The sequence below is a fragment of the Miniopterus schreibersii genome (genome assembly GCF_964146895.1).
Source record: "Miniopterus schreibersii genome assembly, chromosome: 19".
NCBI classification, from domain to species: domain Eukaryota; kingdom Metazoa; phylum Chordata; class Mammalia; order Chiroptera; family Miniopteridae; genus Miniopterus; species Miniopterus schreibersii.
In genome coordinates this window covers 8951381-8979075 of record NC_138119.1, presented here as the reverse complement: position 1 = coordinate 8979075, position 27695 = coordinate 8951381, and the positions used below count along the sequence as shown (strand labels likewise).

Below are 27695 nucleotides of genomic sequence, written 5' to 3'. Positions count from 1 at the left end.
CGGCCAGCTGGGAGCAGCAGCCTCTGCGCCTGCAGGGACGTCTGCAAGCAGTGCTGTTTCCTCATACCTGAGGCGGCCGCTGCACGCACCACTCCCGGCCTGAGCTCGTTATTTAAGACCAGCGCACCCCAGCTGGCTGTGAGTCACGGCACCGGGAGGGCAGAGGTGGCTCCACTCACCCAGCACCCAGCGCACTGTGGGAAGGGACCCTTGCCCTCGCCATGGCATCCCTGGGGCAGATCATCTTCTGGAGGTAGTGCACAATTTCTCTATCCTTACAGGTGAAGGGCACAGGGTGGGGCTTTGGGGGGTGCTGAGACTGCCGGGCTGTCCCATAGGTCCCCACCTGCACCCTTATCTGATCCAGCATTGGGCTGGCAGGAGCCCAGCCGGCCGGACAAGAACCTAACTGAACCTGACTTAACATCACACCCCAGACACTTGGGACACCTGTTTAGGGTCACGCTGGTTTTCTGCCAGGAGGGCTGACACCTGCTGGGACAGCTCTGGAAGGAGGAGTGTGTGTGCCCGACTGGGTGCTCATCTTAGACAGCAAGGCTCTTATGGGGGCACCAAGCAGGGTGCCATGGGTGCTTGGTGAGAAGGAAGGGAACCAATGACTGATGGTGGCCGGGATGCAGGGGACCCTCTGTATAGCCCCCAGGATGAAGGGGGGGCTATATATGCTTTGATGTTCTCTGTGGGTGTGATATCTCTCTACTGCTGAGTAATTCACACCAACACCCTCCTCCACTCCCGGCTCCAGGATGGGGTCTCTGGTCTTCCTGGGGGCTCCTTAGGGAGTAGACCCTGCTGCTGCTGCTGCTGCTGCTGCTGAGAAGACTGACCTTGTAGGAGGCCAGAGTCAGCCCACCCTGGGCCTGGGATGGGTTGGGGAGAGACGAGAAAGCAGCAACAGGCGAGGAGCAAGTGGGGCCCGTGGGAAACGCTGCTGCGCGGCCTCTGCTGGCGGGGAGGAGGGAAAGCTCAGCTGGCGGAGAGGAGGGCTTATGGGACCAGCCTAACTCCCAGAGGTGAACGAAGGAGGCCCCTCCCTGCCCCTTGCTAATCCCTTAGCTACCAACAGTTGCCTCTTTCCCCTCCGGACATCACCTACCTTTCTGCGAGGAAAGAGAAGGGAAGTGAGGGGAGCGCTTTCCCGACATGGCTGGTGATTCAGTGTCGCCCCAGCTCCTGACAGTGTGTAGGGAGGCTCCTGCTTGTTGGTTCTCGGGCTTGTTCGTGTCTTTTCCAGTGAAAGGAAGAAAAGGGGAGAGAGGACAGAAAACCCCAGATTGGAGAGAACATTACCTCCCAGGGGCAGCCTAGAAAACTCTCTCCCTCGTGTGTGTCCAGCTGAAGTGGGCGGCCCTGCAGCAGGCGCTGGGGGGCTGCGTGCGGGGCAGGGCTGTCGGGCAGCACTCCCCACTCCCTGCACACACTGCTCACTAGAAAAGCAGCAGGGGGTGGCGTGGGGGAGGGAGGGAGGTTGGGGCTTTCATTTGGACTTTTCTACTGTCCCCAAAAGCACCTCCCTCTGAGGAGCTAGTGTTTTGCCAGCACCTTCTGTCTCTATGCCCTGGGCTAGATGCCTTACAGTAGCCTCCTTTAATCCTCACAAGAGCCTGTGAGGGGGTAATTATCACCTCAGAGAAGTTAAGTCATGTGCTCAAGGCCACACAGCCTGCCAGAGGCAGGGCGGCAGTTAAATCCACGCTACCTGACTCTGAAACCCACGCTCTCTCCCTGGTGCCCTGCTTGCCCCCTCCTGCCCTGCCCCTCACTCCTCCATACCTTGGTCCCACAGATGTGAAACTCACACCCTACAAGTGGCTGTGTTGTTCCAGGGACACGGATACGTGGGCTTTCTAATAACACGTTACAACCAGCCTGACTGGTTTTGCAGGAGGGTCAGCAAGAGACCCACTGGGATCCACAGAGGCTCATCTTGTTGGCCCCGGTTTAGCTATTCATGCTCTCCAGTTGCAAAAGCAGTGATGAGCCAGGAGGGCAGCAAGGCCTTTGTGCAGGGGTCCCCAGGAAGAAGGTCAATGGTCAGGGTTGGTAGGAAGCAGGGTCTGGAGAACTTGTCTCAGGGAAGCAGGTGGAGCCCACCTAGGGGAGCCTGGTGTCCACTCTTGGCCCTAACAAACCCTGTCTCTGCCATAATTTCCTTAATTCATAATAATACCTTTTGTTGAGGTGATCATGACCATTGGTGGTGTAGGGGAGCTCATGAGAGGGCCTGCCGTGCCCTGTAGGCCCAGTGGATTATTCTCGTAAATAATTACTAGAGAGCTCACCACCTTCAAGTGTTGTGCTCGAATGCATGCCTCTCAGGGTTGGAATGCTGGAGTGCAGTTTCTCCCGGGCCCGGCCTTTGTGGTACGTTTGTGAGCCGTGTGGTCAAACCTCTGCTCCCCTTTCCCATCATGGCTGTCACTGGGCACAGCACCCACTCAGGGAACGTTTGTTGAGTGTCTGCTGGGAGTCCAAGGATGGAAAAGTCATGATCTCTGCTCCGAAGGGATTACATTCTGGTCAACAACATTAACTGAGCACCTACTATGGGCACTGCACTAGGTACTTGACTCCTCAAGCGAAGCACAGGATTTAACCCCCACAGGGATGAATTTCACCCAGAAAATTCATCATTCCACATTTCTCCTTTTGAAATGTTCTAAAGAGGGAGCAGATGGGCCCTGGTGAAAACAAAGGGGAAAACATGCGGTTCCCGCAGGTAAGAAATCCAGGTGTATTTCTCTTTGTATTAGCGCCCCACAACCCCAAACCACCTGCCTGGCATGTGTCAGCTTTAGGAGCACGGCACTTCCAATGCCTCCCACCGCTCCCAGCGCGGCAGGGACGGGGCACAGGCAGGCTCGCTCCCGCTTTCTTTTTCTGATTTAAAATGAATATTTTCAGAGAATAAAAACCATGAAAGATCTCAGAAGCAGAGACAGCATCCATAAAATTTAAGGGTCTACAACCGTCTCTTTCAGCTCCCTATGGGCTGCCGTGTATTCCCCGCATCCCCCCAAAACGGCCCTCTCGCCTCTCTTCCCTCCGCCCCCCGCCCCCGCCCCTGCCCCGTCCCAGGCGACTGTCTCGCCTTAGCCTTCACTGAGAAAGCGGGAGCCTGCAGGCAGGTGCTCCTTCATCTTTTCGCGTCCAAAACTACCTGCTACCCTCCTCGGTGCCCTTTTTTCTCTGCCTCCCTTCCCGGTACCAGAGGATGAACCTGGCTCTTATCCAAAGGCAGCCCCCGGTGCCCTGGGCCCACCCCTCCTCGGCCATCGCCCTTGAGCCCTCCCTGCCAGCATGCAACCCGCACTTTCTATCTCAGAAGAAAAACCCTCTCTCAGCCCCGCAGCCCCCCCGGGCTACCCCCCTTTGCTCTTTTCCTTCTCAGCTCACTGGCTGCAGCTCTGATCTTACTGGGCATGTAGAGGGGGTGGATAGGTTCCCAGAGCAGACTGGGGCCAGGCTGCCTGGGTGCAGCGTCAGCTCTGCCACTTTCTCACCAGGCGGCCTTGGGCAGGTAATTTATTCTCTCTGCTCTTCCTCTGTGCAGTGGGAATGATATGAGAACTTACATCCTCAACGTATTAGAATTATGAGTTAATACACATAAAGCACTCAGCAGACACTTATCGTCAGCCATGTGTTCTTCTATTATGACTCTCTCCTTAACTTCAGCTGGATTTTGTGAGAGGCAGGGCGGCAGTTAAATCCACTCTACCTGGGGGGAGCAGAAGCAGTTCCACAAAGCTGCTGGCCTGGGAGTCTCTCCTGCAGGCTCTACCTGAAGGCCTGGGCAGAGGAATTCCCTGACAATGACCACCTCACCCTCTACCTCTAGCACCAAGGGGCTGGCGGGGCAACATCCTCAGCAAGATTAGGAAGGCGTTTTCCCATGGACGCAGCTTTATAAATGAGAGCTAGGTTCCCAAGTTAGCCCACAAAAGTCTGTGCACTCCCTCCTCAGCTGTAATTGTGTGCTTATGATAGCAATGTTTCTGCTAGTTTCCTCTCCCATTATAAATGTACACAGTATTTGTGAAGCATTAGGACTGAAGAGGTTTTTGAGGCCTTGCTGAAAATCGAGTTGTCATTTACAAATAGTGTTGCTACAGGATCCTGTTCAAAACTTTACATAACCAACTGAAACGCAGACTTTACAAAGAATCCACTGGAGACTGGAAATGCCTGTAGATTTTGGGATCTAAGTGGATGGGCTAGTCCTTCCTCTGGATGGGCAAGTAGAAGGATCATTCAAGAGGTATGGACTCTAAACTTAAGGAGCAACTGGTATGATTTCTTTTTCACTGTGAAGCAATATAATAACATTTGAGGAAATGGCTATTTTTTGATTTTGCCCTTTTCAAAGCCAGCTGCAAATAATTTTTACATAGTTATTATTAGTGTATCCTTTCGTATTCTGCTTTTTCCATGGAAACTAGGTCTACGAACCTAAATATTTTAAAGCAATTTTATAGCTAAAAAAAATCCTTGCACCTTAATATTGCAACAGTTGTAACTCTGAACAGTAACGTGCTTCTCCATACTTTTACTGGGTTGGGAAAGTCCGTATTGGGCCATCTTTCCTGGAAGCCCAGCCCCACGGCCTGGCAGGATTCCTCCAGCTGCCTGCCTCCCATTCTGCTCAGTCCATTATCTTGCTGCATCTGAACATCATGGGGTCCCAGCACTATGCATGATTCAAGCACCTAACAGTCTGCACTTAAGTGTCTAAGACAGTGTTTCCTGAAGTGAGTTCTGAGGACACTGCAACAACATTTTTTCCTGCAGAGTTCTGCAGTCAAGCAAGGTTGAAAGTCCTGAATAGTAATTGATTGGACCATATGAACTTGCCAACAGTCGATTGATTTTGACCTACAAAAATGATAATTTCAAACGGTTCAACCTTGTATATACTCCTATGGGACATTCACTATGCAACGAGCGTATTAAAGTCCTGAAGTTAAAGAAATCTATTTGATTGTGGTTGACCCGAAGTTATGAAAATGTAATCCTTTAAAAAATAATACTTATTTATATACATCAGGACACACTTTTGGAAACTAGGGGCTGGAGTAATTACAAAAGAACAGAGGTGATGAATAGAAAAAAAGCACATTAAAGAGGGAGCCCAGAGCAGTATGAAGGGCTGAGCAAGGCCCGGGAGAGAAAGGCAGGCTGGTCTTTTCCTTCCCAGGGATGCCTGCTAACCTTCACTATCCAAAGTCATCATATTTTTCAGGGCTCCCTTTCTATAGTAATTCTTCCATGATTAACCTTCCTCCAAACAGGCTTTTTTGTAATGAACTTCTGCCCTTTTCTCCCCTGTAAACATGTAGGGAGGGTTCAGGAGGTGACATCAGTGGCTCACGCCACATTACTCAAGTGACAGTTACTAAATAAACACGGGTATTATTATGACTGCCCTCACATCATTGTAAGTATTAATTAGTTCATCTTCTCAGGGTATCACCCTCGTTCATAGGTGTCCATCTAATTTGCTTACAGCTTCGAGGCCAGCTAGGCTAATCTGGTCGCAGGGGGAGGCTCGCCCTGGCTGCGGGGCCTCCGGGAGCGTCTCACGTGCTCTATGATGAACGTGGACACAGAGCCAGCTTTGAATTTGGTGTTCTCCAGGCACCAGAGCCAAGTGGCCCAGACAAGGAATGGGCTGTTGTCAGGTTAGACTCAGGGAGTACAGTGAGGCAGTGGCTGGGCCAGGACTAAGTCCTCGGTGCTTCCACTCCCGCCCCCACCACCCTCCAGTCTCTAGAATCCTTCCCGTGACAGAGCCTTTAATAAACAGGGCTATCTGTCATTCACATGCCACTTAACGCTCATCAGAGTAACTGACTCTGCGCAGTGACGAGGCATTCTGACATCACTCGGCACCTCCCGTCATTAGCAGGTGTTAGGTGTAGGTAGGAATTACCTACTTCTCCAGGGATGTGGACAATTGAGGGGAAAGGTAGAGTGTTGCTTCCTGTGAGAGCTTGGAGTTAATTTAATTAAAGTTGTTCGTTGTAACTGGGTGGAATTTAAATGACATTCAATGGGACCCTGGCGGTTTTGTGCCCTGCAGTGGAAGGCACTGCCCAGAGCAAGCATGCCTACGAAAGATACCCCTGTCCTCTCAGGAGCACTACAGCATGCGATTACCAGGAAGGGTGACCACGGGTCTTTCGGATTCAGCAAACATCGATGAACCCTGAACAGACCATGTCTGTCGCCTTTCAGATCCTCACGTCTCATTTGTCCTCTGTCCCATTAAAGTCAAATCATCTTAAAAACACAGGGGCAGGCAAAAGTAGGTTTGCAGTTGTTCGTATGGAAAAAGACATGCAGGTCGTGATTGTTCCAGTAGCTTTAACAACTCTGCGTTTCACGTACTCACACTGAGAGTAGTGCAAAGGGAAGGGGCTTGGACACTGACCGCTGCTCCCAGGCCGGATGGGGCACTCAGTCCCTAACATAAGCTGCCTCTAAGTGTCTCTGGAGGAGGCTTTCTTCCCCTAACTCTACCCTCCATCCCCTTTGACCTTGAAATAAATCACACTCTGTATCCACAGTCACCCTGGCTCCTGATGTGGGCCTTAGCGTCTCGGTCGCAGGAGAGGAAACTAATATTTCTAGCGCTTCTGTCCGGCACTAACAGAAATTACACGCATCGTGAAGAAAGGCACCAAGTAAAGAAGGGAGCTCCCTCCCTGGCCCTCAAACGTTTCTGACCCTGAGCTCAGGAATGATGCCCCAAGCATGAGAAAGATGGTAGTGGTGCCCACCGATGTCCCCGCCAGCTTGTATGTGGTTTGAAGCATACAGAACGCAAGCCCATAAAACCACACACAAAAAAAGTATACACAAGTCCAAATAGAAAACACTTCTTTCTGGCTTCCTGACTGTAAATTTCTAGATAAGAACCTTAACTTTGATCTCTGCCCCCTTTCCTGCGAGTCTGTAGGTCCGGTGTGGGAACGGCAGGTTGCCAGCCCTGCTTTTCTCACGCCGCAGGACCAGCTGAGCCGGCCCGGTGCTCCTGGCCCAGGAGAGTTTTCTTGGGCCCATCTCCTGAAGTCCCTGATAGCCTGGGCCCCTGGACAGCAGGGCCTTGTCTGCGGCTTGTTTCTCCACGTTTAACAGGCCTGAAAAAAATTCTCGGGATGGCCACTAAGGCTGACTCTGCCCTGTGGTGAAATTATACATCTTTTAAGTCTTTACAGCACCATCTAGAAGTCTACTGGGCACGAAGCCTTAACCGTGGGGCCGTATTTTCTCCATGTCACACCTGTGCCCGTAGCGCCTGCTGGGCGTAGGTACACCCATGCCTCACATTTCCTTTTCTCTTAGCACTTTCAAGGTATAATTCCATCATTTTTCTGAATTCCCATTACTTTGGAAAGTGAGCTACTAGTCTAACTGTCATTAATTTCTAGGCAATCCGTCTTTTCTCTCTTACTGCTTTTAAGATTTTTGCTTTCCTCTCCTTCAATTTCACCATGAAGTGCCTCGTAGTTTTCTTTTTATTTACCCTACTTGCGATTCATTGAGCTTCCTGAATCTGGAGATTGGGATCTTTCATAAACACTAAAAAATATTCAGTCTTTTTCTCTTCATTCATTGCCTCTCTCTCACTCTGTATTCTTTCTGGACCTCTGATTAGATATAAATATTAAAATTTCTCATTGCGGTTTTCGTGTGTCTTACCCTCTCTTTAATATTTAATATTTCAACTCTTTTGCTTAACTAATTCTCTTTCAGTTGTATCCAACCTACTTACTTAATGTGTTCAGTGAGTTTTAAATTTCAGTTATTTACTTTTCATTTCTTAGATGTCCTGTTTGGCTCACTTTCAAATCTTTATCTGGCCAGTTTTTAGTCTTTTGTTCCTTAGTCGAACTCTCTATTTCTTACTCGTTTAACGCATTAAGAAGGCTTATTTTATATTCTGTGTCTAATGGTTTCAATATCTGAAGCCTTTTCATTTCTTCTGTTCATGGTTCCTTTTCCCCTGTGTACTTAGTGGTTTTTCATTATGAGAATATATCTTTGGGAGTTTTATCTGCTGAAGTTCTTTGAGGCCTAGGTGGAGAGTCCACTTCTTCAGAGATTATTTGCTTTTGCTCCTACTAAGCGCTGGAACTTTACCAACGAGGAACCCTTTAAACTTAATTCTCGGGCCCGGCCTGTGTGTCTCAGCAGTTGAGCATCGACCTAGGATCCAGGAGGTCGAGGTTCGATTCCCGGTCAGGGCACATGCCCAGGTTTCGGGCTTGATCCCCAGCAGGGGGTGTGCAGGAGGCAGTGGATCAATGACTCACTCTCATTGTTGACGTTTTTCTCTCTCTCCCTCCCCCTTCCTCTCTCTGAAATCAATACAAACATATAAAATAGATAAATAAATCAACTTAATTCTTGGTTTAGGGTTCTTCAGGACTGGAGGCATTGTAAATCCAGACCTCAGATCTTAGGGAGTGTTTTTTCCTTCACCTAGAACTAAAACCAAATGAGGTTCTTGTCCTTTGAGGGAGTGGGGGCTCCAGCGTATGTGAGTCTCTAAGCAGATTCTCCCCCTTGGCTTTGTGTCTGATATTCTTCATGGCTCTTCAGACAGAAGCGTTTGTCCCTGGAATGCCTAGACAGCCACTGTGTTCAGTTCTCTTACCTGTCTAGAGTCACGTTTTTGCCTCATTTTCAGCCTCTGCAAATCTCCCTATTTTTCTTGCCTGCAAAAATCAAGTGTTCAGAAATGTTTGTGTGGTTTTGTTTTGTTGAATTCTGCATTTTAAGCATTTTTAGTAAGATTTTTATTTCTTTTAAGGATATGTCTATGCACTAGTGCTAAAAATTTAAATTTTCATTCCCTGCAAAGTTCCTTTTTCCTTTTAGAAAGATGCTTCTGTGTTGTAAGTCATTTGTGGAGAGAAGTGACTGAAATGGCTGAAGTTTAGCAAGACCTCGAGCACAGCTGTTATCAATTGATCCTTCTGCAGGCTCCCTTCTTGACCCCAGCCAACCAGGTCTTCTCCTATTTCCAACCCTCCAGGGCATTCTGTAATAATTCATAGTGTCAGCAAGACTTCACCCATCATAACTTATAACAGATAATTTTCCTTCAAGGAGGAAGATGAATGAAAATTTCTCCCATAAGTGGCTGCTTTTGAGTTACAAACGTGTTCATTTCCCTTAGTAACATAGCTTGGCTATTTAATGTATTCATTAATTCAACACGTGTTAAATACTATCTGCCAGACACACTGGGGGAAGCATCCTCTAAGGTGGAGCATTTATTCAACAGACATTTATTAAGTTCCTACCATGTTGCAAAAACTGGAAAAACAACATAAACACAGCACAGAGGCAAGAAACAGCCTGATATATTTAGGGGCCCAAAGTAGTTAAAAACAGACGGAGCAGGAAGGCAGGGGGCCAGAAATGGGGCAAAAATAGGATAAAGTAATTACAAATTTATGTAAATTTTCCTTGAGCCTCTATTTGTGTTCAGAGTCTTTAAGCTTTTAGAATTAGTATACATCCTTCACATTTATGCTCAAATCAATACTTTAGATTTAAATCTCGAGCTTTGACTAACATATGGTATCTGAATGTGTAGAAGTCTTAATCAGAAGACACAACAGAATTCTGTGATTTATAGTAGCCCTGGAACCACTTCCTGGGTACTGGGGGCCCGGGTGGCCTGCTTTTCCCTGGGGAGAGGTTCTGGTGTTACCGAAGTAAAGAGAGTGAATGGCAAGCGCCTCGGAGCATACAAGTAGGACATTGTCTCCCATTTCAGGACACAAGGGCATCCGACTGCTAAGACAGGTGTGTGCACCTCGGTAGGGAAAAGCTCCGAGGGCGACATGTACTTGTTTCCAGCTTTATTAATGAATAAATGACAAACGGATCCCAGGGCTAGGCTTTCTGAAAGGAGACAGCCCAAGTGCTGTCTTTTAATGTCTTCAGTGACAGCACCATCTCCTATACGCATGAAAAGGAGGAAAAGTCAGTCACTGTTGCTCTAGGGTGTTGCAGAGGTAATTTAGATTACAGATCACTGGAGCTCTGTGGGCCATCCATCTGCCCGAGGCCCAGATCACGGTGACTGATGGGGACAAAGGATGAGTGGAAATGTACTCTCCCCAGAGAGAGCGGGTCCTGTCCTTCCCCATCAGAGCTTCTCAGTTCCAGCTCCTGCCTCCCAGCTCCTGCCTCCCAGCTCCCACCCCAAACTCCAGGGCCTGGCTCTCCTCTCTCATTGGAGCCCAGCCTTCTGGGATCCACCTCCCTACCTGACTCTCTTAAATCCACTAAGAAAAGAGAAAGGGAGTGTGTTCCAGCTGGGTCTTCAGGAACAATGTCAGAGGCAAGTCAGTGCCAAGCCAGGCTGTGAATGGGACCCGCTTTCCACAGCCAGAGAGGAGGTGGAAGGATGTTGTAGGCAGAGGGCAAGAGGGGTCAATACAGATCAGTCTGACCAGAATACAGGTCTCCAGAAGGGGAGAAGCGTTAGACAGATAGCTTGCGGTATTTGGGGAGAGTCTTAGCTTCTAGACTTAGTTTGAACTTTAATCTACAAGCAGTAAAAAGTCATTTAAATTTGGGACAGTGAGAAAGGGTAAAAATAAGAATCAACATTTATAATTCAAAATACTAGCTAATATTTACACTTTACAAAAGCACAGCTTGTTTCTTTGGCCCTTACAACAGCCCCGTGGAGACAGCAGCGTTTAATCTGGACACAGGTATGGGGCAAATTGCAGCACTGCTCAACTGTGCAAGTCCCCTGCTCCCATCGAGGCTGCATCAGGAAAAGAGCACGGGTTCTCGGTGGAATTGATGGGGGTTGGGGGGATAGCAGCGCCTCCTCTTGGTTTTGTCCATCCCAGAAATGACCAGGCTGTCCCTGAGCAGTGCTTCCGCGGGCCAGAGGAAGGTGGGGAGAAGGGCTGAGGGCAGCAAGGTGATGTGAGACAGGTGGAAGGGGGCTGTGTGTCAGCAGCCCCAACAGCAGCAGCCAATTTGAAAGGGAAGTGCTTATTAGCAGCCAAACCTCACCCCAGGTCTGTGAGCACCCCTGGGAATCTTTCCTAAACTCCAGTTTGGGAGACTTACAATTAGGCTGCCTCAGTTCCGACCGCACAGACTGCTTAGGGGATACTCGGCTCTCCTAATAGCACAGACACTTCGTGGGAGGCTCATAAAGGGTTTAACGTGTGTTTGTTAGTACACACAATGGGATGTTATACTGCAGAAGGGATCTTCTGGAAATGCTTTTTCTCTGCAGTGAGGATAGGAGGAACGGGAAATACAGGTATGATTAGGAAAATGACTAGTCATCAACCTTGAATTGACTTTTGTCTCGCTTTGCCTGTGCCACCGGAAAACAGTGCGACGAGGCTGATGAAACGCTCGGGGTGCTTCCCGGGCTGCTAGGAACACTTATAAATAGAACAGACTTAGGAATATAACAGAATGGCTTTGCTGCAGGGAAAGGTGTCTGTTTATTAATATTTTGTATTTTTTAATATGATTTTATTGATTTCAGAGAGAGGAAGGGAGAGGGAGAGACAGAGAGAAACATCAATGATGAGAGTCATTGATCGGCTGCCTCCTGCACGGCCCCTGCTGGGGATCGAGCCCGAAACCTGGGCATGGGCCCCAACCGGGAATCGAACCAAGATCTCCTGGTTCATGGGTCGATGCTCAACCGCTGAGCCACACCGGTCGGGCTAACATTCTGTGTTTCTCCAACTGAGCCACCCGGCCGGCACTCTGTGCATTTTTAACATCCCCTGAAGCGGCTTTTTAACATCCTACTGAGCTTCCTGCTTTAGCTGTCCAAGTTATCTCCCAAGGTACCAGTTATTGCTTCTGTTAGAGACCATTACAAAGGCACATAGGTTTTCAGGGGTCTGCCCTTACCTTCGCCTTATTTTCCCCTAAGCCCTGTTACCTTTATTGTGCAATTTTATAGAATGTGAGGTTTTTCAGGAGCAATATATCATTTCTCAACAGAAATGCCTAATTTCTTTCAAGTGCTGCAGAAAGCGGCAGCAGCTGGAGCAAAGACACGTAAAGGAAGTAAGCAGGGCCACCCGTGGGTAGTTTGATGTGTTTGGCAGAGTCCAGGCTGCAAGGCTGGTCCCTCCCGGGAAGGCTCTGAGTTCTGTGTCCCCTGAAAGCACCGTTTCCTAGCCCTGCGCACTAATGTGTGGTGCTTGGGTCCTGACCCCGTCCAGTGCAGCAGAAATAACCACCTTTTTCTGTTTCTGCTCTGGACAGAGAGTGTGTAGCAGCACAAATTAGCTAAATATATTCCTGAATAAAGCCTTTCTCTTCACTTTCTTTGAAACTTGTCCATGGAAATGGACTTTGAGTCTCCTTATTTCTCTAAGGCATGGGTGGGGAACCATTTTTCTGCCAAGGGCCATTTGGATATTTATAACATCATTCATGGGCCATACACAATTATCAACTTAAAAATTAGCTTTGGAAACAGCTCCCAGATTTATTGAATTTCAAGTCCTGCCTGTGGTTGCCTGGGCAGGGCCAGACCAAATGATTTCGAGGGCCATATACAGCCCATGGGCCAGACATTCCCCACCCCTGCTCTAAAATTTAAATACTTGCTACCAACCTAGAATCCCCAAGAGAACATTTTCCTCTCTTTACTGAAGCCCTGACCACATTCTGTCTTGTGTTATTACAGTGCCATGTATATGCATGTGCATGCATGTCTGTGTGTGCTCTGTGTGTGTGTGTGTGTGTGTTACCTCAATTGCACTGTAAGTCTTTAAGGACAGGCACTTGTTTACTTCCTCTCTGTATCTCCTCCACATTGCCCAGCTCGGTGTCTTTCACATAGTAAGTACTAATAAATATGTGCTAAATGAACAAATCCTCCACAAGCACTCACTTGCATCTGGGCCCTTCTGTGAGGAGCAACAACTGCGCACGGTGAATTCCAATGCAGTGGTTAGAAGACATAGCTTTGCATTAAAAATTTCCTGTAGCATCATTATCGGAAATTATGCTGGGGAAGTAAAAACCAAAAAGCAATGTAAGAACACCTTATGTGAGATATTTTATTCATGTTTTTAAAAAATTAATAAGCAGCAGAGAGGAATTATTTAATTTGGCTGCTCTGATAGTGGCTGCTTTGCTTCCCAAGGTGCTGGGAGTTGAGCTGTTTCCTGAGGGCATACCAGTTCAGAACAAAGCTCAAGGTGATTGCTGTTTGAATGGGGAACTTGCTGAGAGAGGCAGGGTTCTGCTTCCACAGTGGGGGGAACACAGGCCTGGGGGTGAGGGAGATGGGCTCAGCTGCTCTAACTGAAACAGCAACCTCCACTGCCCCATTCCTATTGGTGAGTGTCCAGGTATCTCTCCATGTCTTTGCTGTCCAGCCCCCCACTGAGAGAGGGTAGGGGACAGCATATCTGTGTGTGTGGGGGGGGGTCTATGATGATTTAATGTGGCTGGAGTGCGGGATCCCCCTTTTATAAGGACACTAGTCATATTGGTTTAGAACCTACTCTATTCCAGTATGACTTCATCTTAACTAATTACATCTGCAACAAACCTATTCCAAATGTAGTCATTTTCTGAGGTACTGGGAGTTATGACTTCAAAACATGAACTTTAGGGGGACACACTTCAACCCGTAACACCTTTATAGCAGGTAAAGCAGGAATTATTCTTACTCCCATTTTAAAGATAAAGAAACTAAGTCTCAGAGAGTTGAAGTCATTTCCACAGGTAAGTGAATCCCTGGGTCATAAATGCAAGTCCACTGTCTGACTCACTGGTTAGAGTCAGCGTGGCTGGTGTGGCTCAGAGGTTGAGCATCGACCTAGGATCCAGGAGGTCATGGTTCGATTCCCAGTCAGGGCACATGCCCAGGGTTGCGGGCTCGATCCCCAGCAGGAGGCATGCAGGAGGCAGCCGATCAATGACTCTCTCTCATTAATGTTTCTCTCTCTCTCTCCCTCTCCCTTCCTCTCTCTCTGAAATCAATAAAAACTTTTTTTTTTTTTTAAAAAGCTTGCTTTCCAGGCAAGAAATAATACTTGAAAAAGAGAGAGAGAGCCAGACAGTGCCTCTTGCTATGAGTTTGGCTAGCTGTTCTCACACACTTGGACCAGTAAGAACTGAGGCTGCACTGAGCTGTGCAAACAGAAGTGGTCAAATGTGGTCTTCTCTTGGAATCAACTGCAGATGCCCTATTGTTAAAAGCTTCATTCTGCTTATTCAATTGCTGCCCCTCTGGCTGTACCTCATGAGGGCTTGACCTCCAGGGGAACTGTTTACTCAAACTGTTCCTTGTAAGTCTGCTGTTTCTCTCTGGTGGGCCCATCCCTGAGCCAACGGGAGCCAGGTACAATGAACCTATTCAGGACGGAAAGTAAAGTGCCCGTGCTTCCCTTTCTCTCTATAGCATCATTCTTTGCCTCCCTGCGCCTTTCTTTTGTCCTGCCTGTTGAGTAACATCAGTGCGGGAGCCGGCAGTGTGGGAGCTGCCAGCAGCGAGGGAGTGTCGCCGAGGACACCGGCCAGATGACTTATGCACCAGGGCAGGCAGCAATGGGCAAGCTTCCCGGAAACTGCTCTGCCACACACCAGCTCTGACGTGCGCCTTCTGCCCTGCCTGTCACTCTCACCAGCTAAAGCTGGTGGCCCCTGGGGTCTCCTGGACAGAAAGCAGAGCCCCCACCGTTGGGAGACAGCATAGGAAGTAGTCAAGTGCAGACTCCAGAGACAAATTCCAGTCCCAGCTCTGCCACTTACCAGCCACGTGAATTTAGGGAAGATGCTTAACCTCCCTGTCATTTCTCATCTGTAACGTGGAGATGATAACTTTCTTTACATCACAAGGTAAAGGCATGGATAAATGACAGAATCCACAGACGGTACCTAGAATGTGCCTGCCATATACTTCTAGCACTCGGTAAATGTAATACCTCCTTGTTTGTTTCCCAAATGTCATTTGTTAATCTGGTCATTGAAAACTGGCAGGATACATAACAAGAAGTTAACGGTAGTTATGTCTGGATGATGGAATATTTGCTCATTTGTATTTTCTAAACTTTACATAACAAATACGTATTAATTTTTTAATGAGAAAATAGCTCTTGTTGAGAATCTGTGGGGTGCAGTCGACTAGGGATGAGCGGGTACAAAGTGAACATGACCACTGTCCTTAGTGGAGTGTAAAGTCTGGGGGAGGAGACAAAACAGGTAGGTGGATACAGGAGGGATGGGCGGCGGTGCTCAGGGCGGGCTCGGTGTGGACCAGTGCTCCTCAAGTGGCACCTGCATTACAGAGAATCATCAGTTTTGCCCCAACAGTCTCTGGGCGTGGCCTTCCCTGCTCTGGAAACAGGAAAGTAAGATGACACATCAGTCAAATAAAAGGGCCACTCCTTTAATCTACCTCCATGCCCCAGGGGGACTGGGACAGAATCGCTGAGATTCCTTTCTAAGGTGCCTATTTCTAGGAAATGGCTTGTGTTGAAGAGAAAGTCGAGGTGCTTGAGGTAGCACCTCTTATGACAGGTCTGAGCCCAGGGTGCAAAACAGCATGTCAAACAGAATGAAGTAATTTCCTGTTTCTCTGTCTCTCCATAGCATTATTAGCATCATCATTGTTTTGGCTGGAGCCATTGCCCTCATCATCGGTTTTGGTATTTCAGGTACGTGATTTCCCGCATTACCACAATCCACCCAGCCCTCACCACTGAGCCCCGACCACTCAGTGTGGTAGAAGGGAAAGAGCACAGGGCGTGGCACAGGGAGCCTCAGAGTGGAGCACTGGTTCTCTTACTGACTGTATTCCCTTCACATCAACCACTAATCTCTGTGGGCCTCAGCTTCCTCACCTATGGAGTGGAGGCAGTAATGTCCCCATCACCAGGCAGTTGAGAGGATCAGTGTTCTATGCATCAGACAGGGCTGAAGATATTCTGGGATCACAGACGAATCGCGGCCAGGGCTGAGCCATTCTAACCGTGGTCGACCTGGGTAGATGATCCCTTTTCCATGAAGCTTCAGCTGGCGTGATAAAGAATATCAAGTCTCGCACATGGGGGTCTTAGGTAAAGAGAAGACTGGCCGTGACTGTTCCATGTAGGAAACAGGTCCCTGTGGCGCGGCTGGTGAGTTTCTGAATGCAGTAGCTGGTGTCAGCTGCAAGGAGCAGTCTTCCCTTTCCTCTTCTGCGTCTCGAAAGAATCTATTATGGATGCCACGTTAATTAAGACATTGAGTGAGCTGGGCTAGAAGCTGTCTTCTCTGAGGCAAGTTTTTTGCTCCATTTCCCTTACTCTGTCTGACTCAGGCTAACACATTTATTTCCACTCAGTCTGTGGCCAGAGCTGTCACTTCAGAACTTTAGTTTTATAGTTGCAGCTGCCTTTCCTCTGTCACTCTCCTCCAGCTTGTAGTGTTGCCATCCCGGGTGACCTTTTAAGAAGGAGGGAGATGCAGTGGAAAGGCCCCTGACCCTACTTAGGCCCTGTGCTACCTAAAGCTCACTCCCTGGGTGACTCAGAACAGCTCTGTGTAGTGGGAGAGTTTAGGTACCAGACAGAGATGTTCTAACATCTGGACTGACACCAACTATAGGTGCCCATTGGGATATAACTTAACTTTCCAGAGACAGTTTCCTCGTTGGTGTGGGGATTAAACGGCAGAGTGTTTGTAAAGTGCCTGGCCGGTGTGTGTTAAATGGCTGCCATTATTATTTATGTCAACACTATCAGCTATTAATAATTTACTGTTATTAATACATTCACACACCATCTCCTAAAATTTGCACAGTTTCCCAGCCAAACCAAGGCAGGCCCCCTCTGAAGTTAGGGAGGCCATGGCAGGAAGCCACAGGACACAGCCTAAGAAAGTCTCCACCTTTGGACACTGGGTAAAAGTTATAGTCTACTCAGTAAGCCAATCAGGCACCAAACCAGGAGCACTGAACAAATTTTGGGGGGGAAAAAATGATTATTTTCAAAGATTGTCGTCATCTGAGAAAATAAATAGCTATTGGCTTTTCTTACACTTGTCTTATAATTTTTCATTGTTTTTATTTTTATATGAGGTGGGGATGTTGTTTCAGTGAGTAGGTTCTCTGTATATCTCAGTCTGGCCCTGATATCAGCAGAAAGAGCACACACAGGCTTAGCACCAGATAAGACTACCGTAGATACTAGCTCCACAAAATGATAATTCTTACAACTCATGGTTTTATCTGGCTTAAATCGAGTCACTATAAGTAAAGCATTTAGTAAATTGTTCCTTTGCTCCGGGTACTCTAATCTGCAATCTTCCCAAATGATTCTAGTTACTAATGGTTGTCGATACCACTGATTGAAGGTTTAACATGTGGCAAATCAGGTACTATATTAAGCTCTTTACAGGCATTGTATCATTTAGACCGTTCAAGGACCCTCTGAGGGAACCACTATTATTAAACACTCCCATTTTATAGATGAAAAAGTTATGGGGTCAAGAAGTTTGAAAACTTGCCCAAGATCACATATCCAGTAAGTGGCGGAGCTGGGACTTGAGCCCTGACTGCCTGACACCTGTGCCTTGTTCTCAAACACTATGCTCTGCTGCTGCACCTCGACCTGGCTCCTTTATCTAGCCTGGCCCGGCATCCTTTCTAATTTCTTCTCACACAGGAAACTGCTACCACCAACCCTGCCTCTTCTCTGGCAAGAGTAGCACTCACGGGTGCCACCCCAGGATCGACGGGTGCGGGCTTAACCCTATGTGTTTCCACCTTTAAGCCATGTGCTGTGGTGCCCACTTGGACAGCTGGGTTCCAGCAGGTGCTGAGTGAGCGTCTGCCGATGGCTTCTAGTACACACTCCGTGCTACTGGGATCTACAGAACCTTACTGAGCCATTTCAAAGGGCAGTTCATTTTCCAGGTTTTATCCAGTGGTGTTGGGCATCCCAGAATCATAGTTTCTGTAAATAATCCTTGCCTTGCGTTACCTGTAACCCTACTTTCTAAGAGATTCCTGTTCCTACATCAGAGGGCAATCAAATAGCGCTGAGATTTTGCTTGCTCCCTTGACAGCTCCTCTTTTCCCTGCAGACCAGAGCTGAGATAGTAAGAGCTCCCACAACTGGAGAATTCATTTTCAGTAAGTGACTGGGCCTTCCAACATTAAAGGTGTGTGATGGAATCTTAGGGGCCAATGAAATCCTTAAAATCTGTGCCTGTTTAAATTAACAGAATTCTCTATTAATACACAGTTGCTATTAACTCATCTTCTGGGGCCCTTTGGCTCACCAAATCACACGAGAGCCCCTGGTGGCCAAGAGGCCTGGGGAGTCATATCAGACCAGTCTGTTTCCTAGAACAGAGCTCTTGGAGCCAATATTTGTTTGCACGTTTGTGTACGGATTTCCTTTGGTGAGCAGCAATATTTATATGCTGTTGCTTGCACATTAACTTTTATTTTGTCACTTTTACTCATTATTCACCTAACAAGTAAGTATTTATTGATTGCTTTCTGGGTTCAAAGCAATGGCGTGGTCCTCATGATTTTTAAAGATCTCACAGGCCTTTGTTCCTCCTCGTGATCTGATATGGGGAGGGTGGGATTTAATCAGCATTACACTCATTCCATCTGCCACATCTTTGATGAGACCTAGAGCCTGCAGCCGGTCCCTGGGTTCCCACAGCGGCCTGCTTTTACTCAGTAAGTTCTCTAAGAGATATTTCAACAAATCCTCCACCTGTGGGCTCAAGGCCAACACATTATGATTAATTCTGTAGCACAATTACCAAACTAAGATATGTCATTACCAATTCATTCTCTCCATAAACTGTGCTAATTATGTATTTTTCCTGAAAAGTAATTTTTCAAATCAACTTTAATGGCACTATGTAGACTACATCCAATTTACCCTTGCTTTAATATAGTTACATTTGCTCCACGATTTCATTGAGAATCTCTGTATTTTCATTGCCTTCTTTTTCACTGGCTCACATTTCCCCAAAATTAAGATGTGGTAATCCTGCCAAATGTTCCTCACTCCTGTAATCATCTGGGATAGAACCATTAAACAGTCTCTTGATTTCTACCGACTTCCATTCATTAATTCATTTACTCAACAAATATTATTTTTCTCTGTAGAAACATAGCACTAGGCACTTGTCTCAGTTTGCTCAGGTAACAAAATACCATATACCTGGTGGTTTAAACAACAAAAATTTATTTTCTCACAGTTGGGAAGCACCCTCAGGCCCCAGGTGGCCCCATTTCTAAGGCTTCCATCAGAGGCAGCATGATCTGCTTTGCTCCGTTTACACATTCAAATATTAATCTCATCCAGAAACATCCTCACAGAGACCCCCAAAATATCTGACAAAATGTCTGAGCACCCTGTGGCCCAATAAAGTTGACACAAAAAATTAATCATCACAGCAGTACAGGAGTTACAAATATGATTAAAACAGTTTCTCCCCTTGGAAAGCTTATGAATTAGTGCCAGATATAGGCTGGAGACAAGGTAGAGGAAAGCTTACAAATTAGTGCCAGATATAGACTGAAGCAAAGAAAGTGTCCAGGGAGAGTAAAGAGAGAATATTCATTCTGTCTTGGTAGATCAAAAGAGTGTTGCCATCTGAACACGGCTGTCATCTGAACAGCCTTGAATATAAGTAGACTTTGGATAACTAGTGATAAGAGAGGAGGGAACTATAAATTATAGGTGCAAGATGAACAGGGGTGTGAAAATAATATTATTGTTGTATAACCAGTACTAGCCTGGGATGTTTTGGGTATCAGTCTGTCAAGTAAAAATAATTAAAAACAAATTAAATCTTTAAAGCAGTGTTCAAGAACATGCCAAGGTGGGGTAAGGGGCGTTTTGCATTCATATTACACAGCAAAACTTCATACCATCCCCTTTCATAACTCCTCTCCCAAACCTCCCACATGAATGGCCAGTCTCTCTGTCCCCATACCACACCCTAAAGCCTCCAGACACCCTCCCAACCACCTATGCACATGTGTTTCCTCTGCCCTTTTTACTTACAATTTTTCTTCCATCGGTAGCTCTCTGTTCTTTCTAACATAAAGCCATCTAGCTTAGCTTCTTCAGGTCTGTCCCTCATCCATCACTTTCATCTACTTTATAAAGGCCTAGGACCCAATTAGACAATTCCAACCCCTTATGGGCAAGAAGAGAAAAGAGAAAATATCCTTATGTTCATAATGTTTACCTCTTACATTTGAAAAATACCAAGTATGCTTTGCTTATGTTTTTGTCCATTGAAAGCAGAAAATCAATAAATCACTTGATATGAATAGGCAGTATAGACTATAAAAGAATGTAGTGGGAATGAGGGTGGAAAGGAAAGGGTTTATGAGCATTTCCTATGTGCCATGCAGTATTTAGGTCTGACGGCCATGCTGGGTAGTCTGAACTTGACTCCACAGTCCTTGGGAGCCACAAAAGATTAGTGATTAGAAACCAAACATGTTCAGATTGTTTTTTGAGCTCTACCAGCTGGCGTGGCTCAGTGGTTTAGCATCAACCCATGAACCAGGAGGTCACAGTTTGATTCCAGGTCAGGGCACATGCCCAGGTTTCGGGCTCGATCCCCAGTAGGGGGCGTGCAGGAGGCAGTCAATTAATGACTCTCTCTCTCTCATCATTGATGTTTCTATCTCTCTCTCCCTCTCCCTTCCTCTCTCTGAAATCAATAAAAATCAGTCCTACAGGCATGTGCAGTTAGCAGCCCGCGTGCAGAAAGAACAGCCGGTCAGTCCTTTATAGACTGAGCGGGCTATCGGCTGGGCAAGTGGGGAAGAGGCAGTGGACACGGCTGGCCGCACGATTAATATTCTACTGGGGGGCGGTGTTTGGAGAGGTGTGTCTTCTGTCTTAGGCCAAAAAATAATTTCATTAAGCCCCACCCTTCACTTTGCCATAGCCAGCACCATAACCTTGACCGAGTCACTCACCTTCTATGCTTAGCTTCCCCATCATTCAAATGGAGACAAAAGTTAACAGTCCTTTGGAATTCAACATTCTTCAGGACTCCTGGTCACATTTAGTTAACACGAGGTTTCCCTTCCACACCACTTCTGGGCAACTAAGAATAACAATCCCTAATATGTATAATTACAGTTTGCAAATCAAGTCCATAATCATTTCATTTGGGCCTCACAGGAACCCTTTAAGGTAGGAAAGACAGATATCATTACCTTCATTTTTCTGAGCTCCAGAGAGGTTACATGACTTAGTCAAGGTCACACAGATACTAAGCGCCAAAGCCAGGACTTGAATTCGCATCTTCAAACCCCAAGGAGAAGCCCAATACGTTCTCCTCTTGCTGTCTCTCAAGGATTGGGTTGCTGGGTCCCCAAAAGCTCTTGTTTACGGCAGATCTGCTGTAGCTGTGAAAACTACTGTCTCCTCTTTCCATCCTTGTGTCTTCTTTTCCATGCCTTTCCTGTTCTCCCATATTTCCAATTCGTTATAGAGGTTTATGTCTGGCCTATTAGTAATGACGGGTTTGGCTGCAGAAGTTTCAAAGCTCCCCTTGGCATTGACCCTTGCTTTCTAAATGGCAGGGACACACTCCGTCTCAGTCACTACCCTCACCTCGGCTGGGAACATCGGGGAGGATGGGGTCCTGAGCTGCACTTTCGAACCTGACGTCAGACTTTCTGATATCGTGATTCAGTGGCTAAAGGAAGGCGTCGTGGGCTTCGTCCATGAGTTCAAGGAAGGCAAAGACGACTTGTCAGACCAGAATGAAATGTTCAGAGGCCGGACAGCAGTGTTCGCTGATCAAGTGAGAGTTGGCAATGCCTCTCTGAGGCTGAAAAATGTACGGCTCACAGATGCTGGCACCTATAAGTGTCACATCATCACTTCTAAAGGCAAGGGGAATGCTAACCTTGAGTATAAAACTGGAGGTAAGTTCTTTTTAGACAGAGGGGAGGAAAAACGCCAAAAGATAGTTGAGGCTAGAGAGTGTGGTTAGCTGATGAAATATTATGCGATTATGCTCGTGAGTGGCCAGTATCAGACAGGACCCTCAAAGTCTGTTAGCAGCCATCCTCGCCATCCAAGACCCACACCAACCCCAAAAGTAGTTGTTAATAATATTAGGTCTTAAGATCTTTTATTCTGAACTCTAGCTTCTTCTGAATGTTCGAATATATCCCTTAAAATATTTTGCCAAAATAAATATAGTCTCTTTTATTGTAGCCTCTAATATTGAGAGTAAAAGAAGAGTACAACCTGGCCTGAGGCTCTTCTATGCTAAGTAGGCCCTAGCCCAAGCCTGGAATCAGTACCTCCAGGGACACACAACAGAACTCATTATAGGAAAAGCTGAAGGGTAATTAAACAAAACATATTGTCCCATAAACTAATTAATCCTTCCCCCAATGAAATCCACTCTTCCTTACCAACTAAATTTAATATGTTTTCTGAATTTATGTACGAGGGACTTGGATAGATCCTATAAGGAGTAAAAAGATGATTAAGAAAACAAAGATGATTGTCCCTCCTCTAGCAGAGCTCACAGTGTAGACCTACTACTTCAAAAGCCATCTTGTCTTATCTTTCTGACCTTGACATGTGCCCTTTCTGACTTTCAACCCTGCAGCCTTCAGCATCCCAGAGATAGATGTGGACTATAATGCAAGCTCAGAGAGCTTTCGATGTGAGGCTCCCCGGTGGTTCCCTCAGCCTACAGTGGTCTGGACATCCCAAGTTGACCGAAGAACCAACTTCTCAGAAGTCTCCAATACCAGCTTTGAGCTGAATTCTGAGAATGTGACCATGAAGGTTATATCTGTACTCTACAATGTCACTATCAACAACACATACTCCTGCATGATTGAGAACAACATTGCCAAAGCCACAGGGGATATCAAAGTGACAGGTGGGTTCCTTCATGCTTTTCATATGGCTTCATTGGGGTGAGAAATCTAAATTAAAATCTAATTTCTATAACAGATATATTATGTACCAGGGCACAGAAAGTTCTAGTGTTCTCGTCACAAAGACCTTGATCACAATTCCAGGTGGGATTATACCACATAAGAAGAAGACTAACACAAAGCAATATTGATGGCATAACAGGTCAAAGGTGGCAATCAAGCTTCAGCGTCAATACCTCTGACCGCCTGGAGAGCAGTGTGTAGGATTCTGAGACCCTGTCCAACTCGGTAGGACTGCCTTGGCAGAGCAGTGGGAAGTGATGATTATTTGACATCTCTGATATGTTCAGCTAGTGATCTACATGCCGAGTCCCCCAACACTGGTGTGGTCCTAGCCTGCCTTTGAGAAGGCTTTCAATCTGAAGACGAAAGGTCTCAGAGTCGGCAGTAGTCTTATCCAGTCCTCCTCTCCTGTTCAGCTCGTGCTCCCCCTAATATTGGCCCAGGATTAGCCGACAGCTCTACTTTGAATGGCCTCCCAGGCTGAGAAGACGAGGACCCGGGGGGCCCAGCACTCTAGTCTCCCTGCTGTGTTTCAGTGCCTACAAAACCTAGGGCTGCGCTAGCATCAAGGAAGTGCATAGACTGAATTGTGACTTTTAAAACCATCCCCCTTGGAGCTAAATTGAATTCAACTTGAGTTAGTTGTAGGAGTTCTTTTGTATTCTGGATATTAAACATTTATCAGGCATATGATTTGAAAATATTTTATCCCATTCCACAGGTTTTCATATGTATAATTTTATTTATTTATTTAAAAATATATTTTTTATTGCTTTTTTAGACAGAGAGGAAGGGAGAGAGTGAGAGAGAGAAACATCAATCAGCTGCCTCCCATACACACCCTGACTGGGGATCAAACCTGCAACCTGGTATGTGCCCTGACCCTTTTGGTGCACGGGACGACACTCAGCCAACGGAGCCACCCAGCCAGGGCAGAAGAATGGCTTTGACAGAATAGGAAGGCATGATTTCAGGAGCCTATGTCAATGTCCAGGGGAGAAATTATGAGGGTCTTAATGGATAGCGCACTGCCCAGCATATGACGGGTTTGGGGAGAATGCTCATCTGTATTCTACATATTTCCTCCCATGATCAGAGATCACCACCAACTGAACCCTTCTAGCCTCGCTGTTGTCCCCTCTTCCATGCCTCACAGAGGAGGTGAGTTTATTAGAAGAAGCCAGACATAAGTAGTTGAGCTCCTTCTCTTTTCTTGTCTCTCTAGCTACCCTCAGGAAGTACAATTTCTCCTGTGCTCCCCCAAGCCACCAATTTTCCAGGGGCAGGGTCTGCCCTTGCAGGAGGAAGCCCGCCCCAGCCGGGGCTGCCTGCCCCTGGAGATGTCTGGGCTGCAGCTCGCTTCCGAGCAGACAAAGCTTCGTCCTTTATCAGGTTTATTAACAATCAAAGTGATATTTTGGTCTCCCAATCACCTCACTCTTTTTGTCCTACTCTTGAATTGATTCAGAACTCAGCTGGAAAAAGGGGTGTTGCTTATCGGACTCCTTTGAACCCCAACAGCAGATGCTCAAAAATATTTATTGAATAATTATGTTTTTCACTGACACGGTAGCAGCTGCAGCAACTGTAAACCCAGATGTGGAGCTCGGGACAGAGTTCAGCACAAGGAAGTGGGTTTGGAACTGATCAGCTTAATGGGACTAATGCTTATTAATTAGGCTTGAGCTGGGTTACTGGTACCGTTGTTTTTATAGCTAATACTTACTGAGTGCTTACTTACTTATTGAGCCAGGCGCTGTTCTAGCTCATGAATCCTCATAAGAATCCTAGGAAGCAGATGATTATCATTTTAATCCTATTTTATAGATGAAGAAACAGAAACACATAAAGATTAACTAAAGTCACACGGCTAGCAAGTGTCTGAGCCAAAACGAACTAAGTGAGATTGGACAGTCCAGGGAGAAAATAGAGTAATTTAATTTCTTCACTTCTCTTCCCTACTTCAAAATGAGAACAACACTTTCTCATCACTTTGCCCTGATGTCAAGAAAGCGAGTAACACAGAACCTGGAAAGGTCACTGGAGGGAAACAATGTGTCTGAAACCGAGGACTGGCCGTGGCTATTTGTTTAGCTTTTCCTTTCTTTGGTAACCACTAATTATCTCTTTACTGGTGTAGCTTTGCATTGGGCTGAGTGCTTACGGGAGTGGACCGCACAGTGGAACCTCCTTTGACAGAAAAATGGAGAATGGGTACAAGTCGTAGTAGGAACAACTTGCCGTTTTCTGGGTCCCTTTCTTTGCTGACTGGCCATGTGAAGACGACATCCAGTTTCTCCTGTGACCCTGAACTTCCTCTTCTCCTCCACAGAATCCGAGATTAAAAGGCGGAGTCACCTAGAGCTGCTGGACTCAAAGGCTTCCCCGTGTGTCTCCCCTGTCTTGGCCATCGGCTGGGTGCTCCTGTCTCTCTCCTCTTACCTGATCCTAAAATAACGTGCCTGGGCCGCCCAGAATCCCGCACAGTCATTGGTACAACAGGTGAGATGAGTCATGAGTGGTGTGGGGGATCGGTTCTGCTGTGCTTGTGTTCCTAGCAAGTCAGGTGGCCCCCAGCATTAGCTCTGAAGGCGATCCCCTCCCTCAAGGAAACACTCAAGCCATCTCCTTTCCCTCAGCAACCACATGGTACCATGTGGCCTCAACAGAACATCATCAAACACAGAAAACAAGGCCGTTCCTGAATAAGAAATACACTCACACAGTCCCAGGGAGATTTTCAGTTCTCACTAAATGTTTGCTGAATGGCTGTAATGGTATCTTATTGCTGTTATTTTCAGAATCCCAGGAATCTGCAGAGCTATTTCACCACAAGATATGACCTAGTTTTATATTTCTTGGGGGAAATGAATTCATGCCTAGAAGCCTGGAGCGAACATATAAGACCAGGAAGCAAAGAGAAGCCAAAAGCAACCCACGGAAAACTCCAATATGAACAAGACAAATCTATCATCAAAGACAACGTATTAAAAGTTGGGAAAATAATTCATCTGAACTAGGGAAGTGTGTTGACTGCTAAGTAAAATGCACAGGGAGACAAGTGTATCCCCCATATCTCAGGGACCTCCCCTTACCCATCCCCATTTGGGGAGTGAGAGGATGGGATATTGCAGCTCCCTGTCTCTGAATCTTCAGTTTTCCTGCTGTAATGTTGCTCTGAGGGAGTTTCCATTGCAATATATTCACACTTAAACTTTCTGAAAACGGTAAGAAGCTGCTAATCAGCTGCCAGTTCACAATTTCAGAGGTGGCTGCATCCTAGTGATGGGTCAGATGATTTACTCCTCATTATGATGCTTCCAAACATGCCCTGGCTCCTCCTGCCACCTGACAAACGCTGAAGAAATGTGGGACACGACTGTAATTTTAACATAAAACACATAGTTGGGTGACACACTTTCTAAATTATCTGAGCACCTTCTTTTTAAAAACAAACAGGTGCCATTTCATTTCTCAGATGATGTTTACCCTTGAAGGGTCTCAGAAAGGCCTCTCATCCTGACTACAGGTGGCAGTGAGTCATCACAAGGTTTCGGGCTGGGACTTTCCAGCCTGCGTGGACTGCGACAACCTCAGCTTTCGACAGCACCTAGAGCAGTGAGACTCACTCAACTGGGGTAATTTTGCAAACCCCCAGGGACATTTGGAAGTGTTTGGAGACAACTTTAGTTGTCACGATTTTGGGGGAGGGGTGCTACCGGCACCTAGTAAATAGAACCCAGGACGCTGCTCATCATCCTACAATGTATAGGACATCCGCCCACAACAGAGAATTATCCAGCCCAACATGTCAGTCATGCTGAGGTTAAGAAACCCTGATGCAGAATAGAAAAGGATTTTTAAAATACGCATTAGCCTCTGTCTCTTTGGCTGCTCGTAGCCCAGAGAGCCAGAACTCAGTTTGGGGCAACCAGGAATTTCTGATGGGACTGTCTGCATCTGGTTGAGCTTCCGAGTTCCTTTCTCTTAATTTTTCTGTACAAATAAAGTTATGTGAGAGAGCTGCTTGAGTTCTATCTCAAGTTCTCTCACCTTGAACTTAGGTACCAGAACCGCGCCCGGTCAAAATTCAAATTAATTTCTCAGCTGGTTTCCAAAACAAAAACATGTACCTTCCTTGAAGCACACAGAGGACTCTGGAAGCAGGGACAGTGAACCTTTGGAACGAGGCTCTGAGGAGTGGAGCTTTGATAGGAAAGAATATTCTGTTTCTAGCCCCCGCCCACACCTTTCACTCACTGACCACTGCCTCCCTGGCACTTTGGACCCACCATGACTGTATTACATTTTGTTATAACTTGACTTTATAGTTCTGAGCACTCGAGAATGATTAAATACACATTTCCTATACTACTGTCTGCCTGGTTTGTCAAAGAAAGTGAGCAAAAGGGAAGGGAGATAAAAAGTCATCGATCAGGTTCTAAAGCCTAGTGCCTAGCATATACCAGGCCTTCAGTGTCTGCTGAATGAATGGATAAATGAATGGGAGGACATGAGAGGAGCCTGTGAGCATGGGCCGGGGGCTGGGTCTAGTTTCTTGAAGTAACTCCACTGGGCTCACCAACCTGGCATGTCTCTGTCTGGGAAAATAAGTGGCGACAGAGGGCTTGAAGCAGATAAATGTGGCAGAAGACATATAGGTGGATAAACCCAATGCTCCAGTGTAAAA

General features: G+C 46.7%; 1 protein-coding gene across 1 annotated transcript; it reads left to right on the top strand.

The window, feature by feature from the left end:
• Nucleotides 1–27377, top strand: VTCN1 (V-set domain containing T cell activation inhibitor 1). Its single transcript, XM_081122124.1, has 6 exons — nt 1–253; nt 15649–15713; nt 21620–21967; nt 22666–22944; nt 25338–25507; nt 25807–27377. Exons 1-5 carry the CDS (start codon nt 222–224, stop codon nt 25460–25462), a joined length of 849 nt encoding a protein of 282 aa, XP_080978250.1. The 5' UTR covers nt 1–221; the 3' UTR covers nt 25463–25507; nt 25807–27377.
• Nucleotides 27378–27695: the final 318 nt, after the last annotated feature.

Coding starts and splice junctions, on each gene's coding strand:
- VTCN1 (XM_081122124.1), top strand. CDS start 222: ATGGCATCCCTGGGGCAGATCATCTTCTGGAG. Junction 15,714..21,619: donor CATCGGTTTTGGTATTTCAG/GTACGTGATTTC, acceptor TCTAAATGGCAG/GGACACACTCCGTCTCAGTC. Junction 21,968..22,665: donor CCTTGAGTATAAAACTGGAG/GTAAGTTCTTTT, acceptor TCAACCCTGCAG/CCTTCAGCATCCCAGAGATA.